The 8808-nt window shown below is 50.4% G+C and overlaps 2 protein-coding genes across 2 annotated transcripts; both read left to right on the forward strand.

Annotated features, from left to right (window-relative positions):
- Positions 1-3754: 3754 nt before the first annotated feature.
- Positions 3755-6215, forward strand: LOC112464377. The gene is made up of 2 exons (XM_025031329.1): positions 3755-4179; positions 4238-6215. The coding sequence occupies exons 1-2, from the start codon at positions 3755-3757 to the stop codon at positions 6213-6215; spliced, it is 2403 nt and encodes an 800-aa protein (XP_024887097.1).
- A 771-nt stretch (positions 6216-6986) lies between these two features.
- Positions 6987-7673, forward strand: LOC112464378. Its single transcript, XM_025031330.1, has one exon. It carries the CDS (start codon positions 6987-6989, stop codon positions 7671-7673), a length of 687 nt encoding a protein of 228 aa, XP_024887098.1.
- Positions 7674-8808: the final 1135 nt, after the last annotated feature.

The following is an 8808-nucleotide window of genomic DNA, read 5'->3' on the forward strand; positions in this document are numbered from 1 at the left end:
TCTACGTGGTTTTTTAAAAAATGTACATTAGAAGACGGTCAGGATGATCTATTGCTAAGAACAGCACTAAATTATGAAATGGAAAAAACTGCAAAGGCAAAAAAAAATAATTTTTTTTTATAATTTTCGAAAATTAAATCGTTCATAGGTCGATTAGTTTTAAATGAAATATGTTGTATGTAGGATTTGTTATCGATTTTCTGGAAACCGGTTTTTCTAATTTTTCGGGAAATAATTGACCGAATTTCAGAGTTATATATGAAACAGGGATAGAATTTTCCGAGGAGTGTTATAAAATGTATAATTTTTTGTTACCGATCTTTTTGGAAGCCGATATCAGAAATTTTTTAAATTTTTTGGGTATTAACCAGTTACTTCAATTCGTGATTGTCGGTTACGAAATTTTTCCAATTTCTCGGAAAATAACAAGTAGTTCGCGTCAGACAGATAGACATACAGACGTCAGGTACTTATATATATAGATAGGGGTAGAAAGAACTAAAGAATGTAATAGAATTAGAAAAATTGCTAATAATAAAGTGGTTTACAATCCACTTTTAAAAAAGGCGTGTTACCTGAGTGAATTTCGTTTGTATCGTAAAATTGAAGTCTCTTTTCCGCGATGCCGATTGGCTATCTCGATTGATTGCCGCGCCGTAGCTTGCTTCATCCCGTGAGGGACTGTCATCGCGGAGTGTGGCGAGTTTCGTGCGTGTAGTGCGTCGTGTGTGTCATGATGTGACAGCTCGCGTCGTGTCGCGAGGTTAATCGTCCCGCGTCGTGTCGCGATTATTATATAATAGCATAATGTTAAAGCTAAATTGCGCGCGCGAAGCGCGCGTCTGTAGTGTCTAGTTTCTGTAAAAAAAATATATATACGTGATTGCTCCAATTTCCGCAAACTTTGAGATATTAAGGGGATCCTGCAGTGACTGGCGAACTTCCTCGATGTCGATAATGTCAACCTTTCTAATTTTGTTTTCCCTATATCTGTCTTTGTCTAACGAAATGACATCTGTCCTTTTTTCGATTGCTCGCCATCTCTCGCAAGATCCGGCAACTACTGTTGCTGCTCTTTTTGTCATTTGCATCCGTATTTGCATTACTAAAATAATTTTTCGATGGATCTTTTTTTGTACGCATTGAATCTTACTTCTACTTGCACGATATTATTCCTACATGTTTTCCCAAGGGCAGATAATAAAAATTATGTATGTATAAACTGCAGAATTTTTGTTTTAAGCAAATATTGTCGTCAGGTGACAGCTGCGTATGTGCCCAAATAAGTAACATTTTTAATTTTTTGGCGTTTTTGATATAAAATCGCGTTTTCTGCCCTAGATTTTTGTGCGTACTTTAATTCTAGACCAAAAACTTGCAATTCTGTAAAGCCAATTAAAAGATCCATCGAAAAACGATATTGTCGGTAAATCATACGGCTGCAGGATCCCCTTAAGCTGAATTTTTTTATGGATAATTTTTTTGATGGATAATTTTTTGTTACCAATTTTTAAAAACCGGTTTGAAAATTATTAAAATTTTGAGAAATAATAAGTATTAATTGACCGATTTTTTTGAAACCAGTGCAAAAATTTTTTAAATTTTTGGAGGATAAGTGTTGGGGAGTCCAATTTGTTAATATAAGAATTGTCTCCGTCCGTCAGATGTATTGCGATATAATTTTCGTTTGCTTCTCACGCAAAAATTCTCGATTAGTTCGGCACCGCCGGAAGGAGCCGATCCGCGCCGAAGGCGAGCGCGCGTCAGCATCCCCACGCGGCTCGCCCGACCGCCGGCCTCCCTTCCAACGAACCCGCCGCGCCGCGGTATATAAGTCGGCGCTCCGACAGGAGCCAGCACTTCGTCTTAGCTCCGGCTCTCTGCTGCCTTCGACGAAGCCTACCCCATCCAATATCCCAGGGTACACGCAAAAGGAGGTCCGGTGTTCCGAGCCTCTACTGAGGGTTCTCAGAGTGTTCCCGAACTCCATCCAACTTACTCCCGACGGCCATGGTTAAGCGAGGTCGAGTGTGCTCAGCCTCGTAACGAGGGTTCTCGTAGCCATCGCCCCGGGTATTCGCACGTACCGATCGCGTTCTCGCCCGCGTGCAAATACAACATCACGGACCGCGCCGAAGGAGTATAAAATAAGATAAAACCGCGTTTCGGGAAATTCGCACTTTATGTAACACCGCGCTTCAAAACGATACGGCACAGCGCGCCGAGTGCATTCGCACTAATTTATCTGTAAACCTCGCGTTTCGTCAGTTTTGTTTTGATATATCGAATAAAGTTTATATATGTATTATAAATCAATTGCTGTCTTTTGGGCCTTCCACTCAACTTCCTAACAAGCGATCGAGTCCACGTTCAACTGAAACTCCGGTCGTCTCATAGTTAAAGGGCTGAACGAAGCCACTCGCAATTATCTCGCGTTCTCGCGGAACGGATTCGGCGATTCGTTCGACGCGTTTATTACGCGCCCGAACATAAATTGGTCCTTCGAGCCGGATCGAGATATTCAGTGCAGCCCTTCAGCCGTTAACATGACTGCCGTGCCGGAAGTCTCAGCTACCATCAACGACCTCCTGGCTCAACAGCAGGTGTTGATGCACTCCATCACACGAGCGCTCGATAACTTCAAAAAACTCGGAAGGAATAACTACACCGCTGCAAAGGTCCGAGCGCGAATCGCTAGCTCCAAAGAAGTCTGGACGCAATGCGTTTGCGTGCACTCGGCCCTCTTGCAAGTTATTCCGGAAGCGAAAAGAAGCACGTTCGACTATTTTCAAAGCGAACTGTTCGATCAGGCCGAGGATATCCACTTGACGACGTTGGATTACATGGCCGAATATCTGGAGGCACTCGCGCCAACGCCGCCGCCTCTGACAGCGAACCAGGCTCCGGGCGCCGCGTGCAGTCATGGGCCGCCTGCCTCCTCATTCTCACTGGCGCATCTGCCGCCCATCAACATTCCGCCATTCTCAGGGAAATATGAAGATTGGGAGACGTTCCGCGATCGCTTTACGTCTCTTATCATTAAAAATTCCGAACTTTCTGCATTTGCGCGAATGCATTTTCTCTCATCAAGCCTCGCCGGGCGGGCGCTTGAATCTATTCGAAGCATCCCAGTAACCGCGGATAACTTTGAACTTGCGTGGAAGGCCCTTGAGTCGAGGTACGAAAATAAGCGCCGATTAGTCGAGATGCATGTGTCCGCGTTATATAATCTGCCGAGCGTTTCCCGCGAATCAGCGAGCGAACTCAGCGAGCTTCGGGATAAAGCAAATCGCGCAATCACGTCACTGAAGAATTTAGATCGATCCGACTCCGACATTCTCAGCGACATGCTGATGTATAGCGTCACGCAAAAGCTTGATCCCGCCACTAGGAAAGCGTGGAAACTGAAAGGCGGGGATGACGCGCGAATCCCAATTTTCAGCGAATTCGACCGATTCCTCGATTCTCGTGCTCGCGCGCTCGAAGAATTGCATCCCGCGAATGTAGACAAACAAGCTCGCGCGCAGAAGGCGACCAGCGCTACAGCATCGGGAGCTTCTTCAATTTCGTGTCCGCTCTGTAAAGCATCTCATTCCTACACAAATGTCAAGTCTTTCTGAAGAAGAATCCGAGTCAACGATTGGAAGCTGTGAAAAAGGCGAATCGCTGTGTAAATTGCCTAAGCGACAAACACGCCGTACAGCTATGTCAAAGCAAATATTCGTGCCGAACATGTCGCAAAAGACATCATTCGATGTTGCACGTCGACTCGGACACTTCTTCCACGAAAGATACCTTTACCGCGAAAGATACGCCTGCCGCGGAAACTACTTCTGTCGCGACCACATCGATCCACGATGCCGCGCCCATCACGACATTATTCTCGAGCGCGAAAGTGTCGTCGATGCCTCCCGTGTTGCTCGCGACGGCAAGGGTAAGAGTCAGGTTCCCCTCCGAATCTCCGAACGGTCGCACTCGCGTCGTTCGAGCGCTTCTCGATCAAGGATCAGAAATGACCTTTATCACCGAACGATTGAGGCAAGGCTTAAGATTGCGTCGCGTGAGAATGCCCGTCTCGATCTCCGCAATCGGAGGCGTCGACGCCGGAACATGTCGATACGCGGCCGAAATTCAGATCTCGCCGATCGGCCAAGCTTCCCTCGCGTTCAAGACCACTGCGTCTGTCATGACAAGCTTAACGAAATACACTCCGTCGCCCGTAACGTCGCCAATGGAGCCATGTAGCCGATCTCGCGCTCGCGGATCCGGATCCTACGAACTCGGACCCCATTGACATACTCATCGGTGCCGACCTGTACGGCGATTTGCTGCTCGACGGCATTCGAAAGGGCTCCCGCGGTCAACCCCTCGCGCAGAATACCGTTCTCGGTTGGGTGCTGTCCGGCCCCGCGGCTGACCCACAAGCTCGTCCTCGAACAGTCACGGCTCAGAACTGTTCTAATACCCTGTCTCTCGACGAGGAACTCCGACGCTTCTGGGAAATCGAAGAAATCCCTCGCGCCATTCCACTGAGTCCAGAGGAGCAACAATGCGAAGATCACTTCCTCGCCACTCATTGGCGACGCTCCGACGGACGATACGTGATTCGCTTTCCGTTCAAAACCGGTCCCCCAATCGAGATCGGTAATTCTTATCACTCGGCCGAGCGACAGTTGAGAGGTCTTGAACGGAGACTAAACGCCGATGAGAGAGTAGCGACGGAATACCGCGCTTTTATGGAGGAGTACGAGCGACTCGGGCATATGAAGCGTGTACCACACGACGCAGACACGTCGTCTCAACACGTTTACATTCCGCATCACCCCGTGATTCGCGAAAGTAGCACCACCACTCGGCTACGGGTCGTTTTTAATGCGTCGAATCCGACGAGCAACGGCACGTCGCTGAATGACCACTTGCTAACCGGGCAAAAGTTGCAGACCGACTTAGCTGCCATTCTACTAAGATGGATGCTACCTCGATACGTGTACTCCGCCGACATTACAAAAATGTATCGTCAAATCGAAATCGATCCTCGTGACGTCAACTATCAACGAATCCTATGGTTCGATCGCGAATCTCGAACCATCATCGCGTTCATTCTGTTAGTCCTAACGTACGGAACGGTTAACGCTCCTCATGATGCGCTTCGCGTTCTGGAACAACTAGTTCGGGACGAGGGAGGCTCATTTCCGTTGGCGGTTCCGGTGATTCGAAAGGGCCGGTATATAGACGACTTTCTCTTCGGAGCGGACGACATACTGCTACTTCGTCAGACGCGCGATCAAGTATACGCGTTACTAAGTCGGGGGCGGTTCGAATTACGTAAGTGGGCGAGCAACTCTCCGCAACTTCTGGCCGACATTGACGTCGAAAATCACGGATTAGCGTGTTCGAAAACATTGCAAGCCGATGAGCAACTGAAAGTGCTCGGAATAAGCTGGAAGCCTGCCCTCGACGTGTTCCAATTCGACGTTTCGCTCCCTCCGTCCGTTCCCAAGACCAAAAGATCCATTCTATCCTTGGTAGCGAAAATCTTTGATCCGCTAGGGTGGGTCACGCCCGTGACAGTAAACGCAAAGATCTTTCTGCAACAACTCTGGCAGGCAAAAGTGGACTGGGACGAAGCCATCGCGGACGATCTTCTCGCGCAGTGGAAGACGACTCACGCATCCCTGGCGACGATCAATGGTCTTCACGTAGACCGTTGGGTACGATACGGTTCCGACACGGCGAACTGCGAACTTCACGGCTTCTGCGATGCCTCCACCACCGCGTTCGCGGCCGCAGTTTATATTCGCGTCACCTCCGTTACAGGCGAGACCACTTCCAGGCTGCTCATCGCCAAGTCAAAAGTCGCTCCGATCAAATCTTTAAGTATTCCTCGGTTGGAATTATCTGCTGCCGTTCTATTGGCTCGGCTGTTAGAGTTCGTGCGATCATCGCTACAACTAACTACCATACCGTGCTTCTGCTGGACGGACGCTCTCGTCGTGCTAGCATGGGTGACTCAGCACCCTTCAAAGTGGAAAACTTTTGTTGCTAATCGCGTCTCCGAGATACAATCCCGCGTCCCGTTCGCTACCTGGAGACACGTGCCAACCGAAGATAATCCGGCCGACTGCGCTTCTCGCGGCATTCTTGGATGCCATCTCGCGTCCCACCATTTGTGGTGGCAGGGGCCTTCGTGGCTGAGACGTCCTACGATTGAGTGACCCGCTCAACGCGAACCGTCGTCTCACGATACGACACTCGAACAAAACTCGCGCGTCACCGCGCACATAGTCAAGCCGGTCGAAAAGTGGGATTTAGCGGCGCGATACTCGTCGTGGCCGAAATTAATTCGAGTCACCGCTTATATCCTTCGGTTCGCATCCCGAACTCGCCGTATCAAAACTAACGTCAACGAGGCGAGTCCGCTCGCTCTCTCCGCGGCTGAGTGCCGAGTGGCACGAGACTTTTGGCTCAGACGAATCCAAGAGGAAGAATTTCCCGGTGAACGAGAAGCGCTCTTGAGCCAAAAGACGATCTCGTCGAAAAGCGCACTCAGATCGCTCAATCCCTTTATCGGGGAAAACAAATTAATTCGCGTAGGCGGGCGGTTAGCCCACGCTCCGCTACCGCTAGCCGCGAAACACCCCATCATACTCTCCTCTCACCCTCTGGTCCTTTTGCTAGTTCAGCACGCGCATATAAAGTCGCTTCACGCCGGCACGCAGCTCACACTCGCTACATTACGCCGGGACGTGTGGATTTTGCGCGCGCGAAATATAGTAAAGGCCGTAATTCACCGATGCGTAATATGCGCCCGCGAAAAGGCGGCAGTTCCCACTCCGATAATGGGACAACTGCCTCACGTGCGAGTCTCCCCTTCCGCGCGCGCGTTTCAGCATTGCGGTCTAGATTACGCAGGCCCAATGCGTGTACGCCCGATGTCCGGGCGTGGAGTCTCATCTCATAAGGCGTATATTGCAATCTTCATTTGCATGGCCACGCGCGCCGTGCACCTCGAGATAGTGGACGGCTACTCGACTCCCGCGTTCTTAGGAGCATATTCACGGTTCTGCGCCCGACGAGGCCTCCCCGCGTCAATCTACTCCGATAACGGAACAACGTTCGTCGGCGCGGACCGCGAAATTCAAGGAGCGTTTCGCGCGGCCCTACGCGATCCAAACTTCTTAAATCGAACCGCCTCCGATCAAGTTACGTGGCACTTCATCCCTCCAGCAGCCCCGCATTTCGGCGGGCTATGGGAAGCCGGAGTTCGAAGCGTGAAGCACCACCTTCGAAGAGTAGTGGGAGCTCACAACCTCACGTTCGAGGAATTCGCGACACTCCTGTGCAATATAGAGGCCTGTCTAAACTCCAGGCCGCTCGCCCCGCTCACCGATTCCGCTGACGAATATGAAGCGCTCACTCCTGGTCATTTCTTGATAGGCGCCGCGTTAACCGCGAGCCCCGAAGCCTCCGTGCTTCATCTTAATGAAAATCGGCTCTCGCGTTGGCAAGTGGTCCGTCAGACGACAGAACGGTTCTGGAAGCTGTGGCAAACCGATTACGTCAACACGCTGCAGCAAAGAGCCAAGTGGCGAAAATCTGGAAAGGAGCAAATCCGAGTAGGACAGCTCGTACTCCTTCAAAACCCGTTACTTCCACCGTGCAAGTGGGGTTAGGCCGCATAATCCAATGTTACGCGGGCTCCGATAATGTCGTACGAGTCGTAACAGTAAAGACCGCAACGTCCGAATTCAAGCGGCCCGTTGTAAAAATCTGCGTATTACCAATCGATATCGAAAACGCCGAAGCGCCGGCGTAACTTCGTACACCGTGCCCTATGCACTTATTCGAATCGCCTAAACTTAGCGACCGCCTCGAGCAACGCGCCAGTTCAGCCATGCGATTTCGAAACCAAGGTTTCGAGGCGGGCGGTATGTTGGGGAGTCCCCCAATTTGTTAATATAAGAATTGTCTCCGTCCGTCAGATGTATTGCGATATAATTTTCGTTTGCTTCTCACGCAAAAATTCTCGATTAGTTCGGCACCGCCGGAAGGAGCCGATCCGCGCCGAAGGCGAGCGCGCGTCAGCATCCCCACGCGGCTCGCCCGACCGCCGGCCTCCCTTCCAACGAACCCGCCGCGCCGCGGTATATAAGTCGGCGCTCCGACAGGAGCCAGCATTTCGTCTTAGCTCCGGCTCTCTGCTGCCTTCGACGAAACCTACCCCATCCAATATCCCAGGGTACACGCAAAAGGAGGTCCGGTGTTCCGAGCCTCTACTGAGGGTTCTCAGAGTGTTCCCGAACTCCATCCAACTTACTCCCGACGGCCATGGTTAAGCGAGGTCGAGTGTGCTCAGCCTCGTAACGAGGGTTCTCGTAGCCATCGCCCCGGGTATTCGCACGTACCGATCGCGTTCCCGCCCGCGTGCAAATACAACATCACGGACCGCGCCGAAGGAGTATAAAATAGGATAAAACCGCGTTTCGGGAAATTCGCACTTTATGTAACACCGCGCTTCAAAACGATACGGCACAGCGCGCCGACTGCATTCGCACTAATTTATCTGTAAACCTCGCATTTCGTCAGTTTTGTTTTGATATATCGAATAAAGTTTATATATGTATTATAAATCAATTGCTGTCTTTTGGGCCTTCCACTCAACTTCCTAACAAGCGATCGAGTCCACGTTCAACTGAAACTCCGGTCGTCTCATAGTTAAAGGGCTGAACGAAGCCACTCGCAATTATCTCGCGTTCTCGCGGAACGGATTCGGCGATTCGTTCGACGCGTTTATTACGCGCCCGAACA

This window comes from Temnothorax curvispinosus, unplaced genomic scaffold (genome assembly GCF_003070985.1).
Source record: "Temnothorax curvispinosus isolate PA1 unplaced genomic scaffold, ASM307098v1 QBEX01014186.1, whole genome shotgun sequence".
Classification (NCBI taxonomy): Eukaryota; Metazoa; Arthropoda; class Insecta; order Hymenoptera; family Formicidae; genus Temnothorax; species Temnothorax curvispinosus.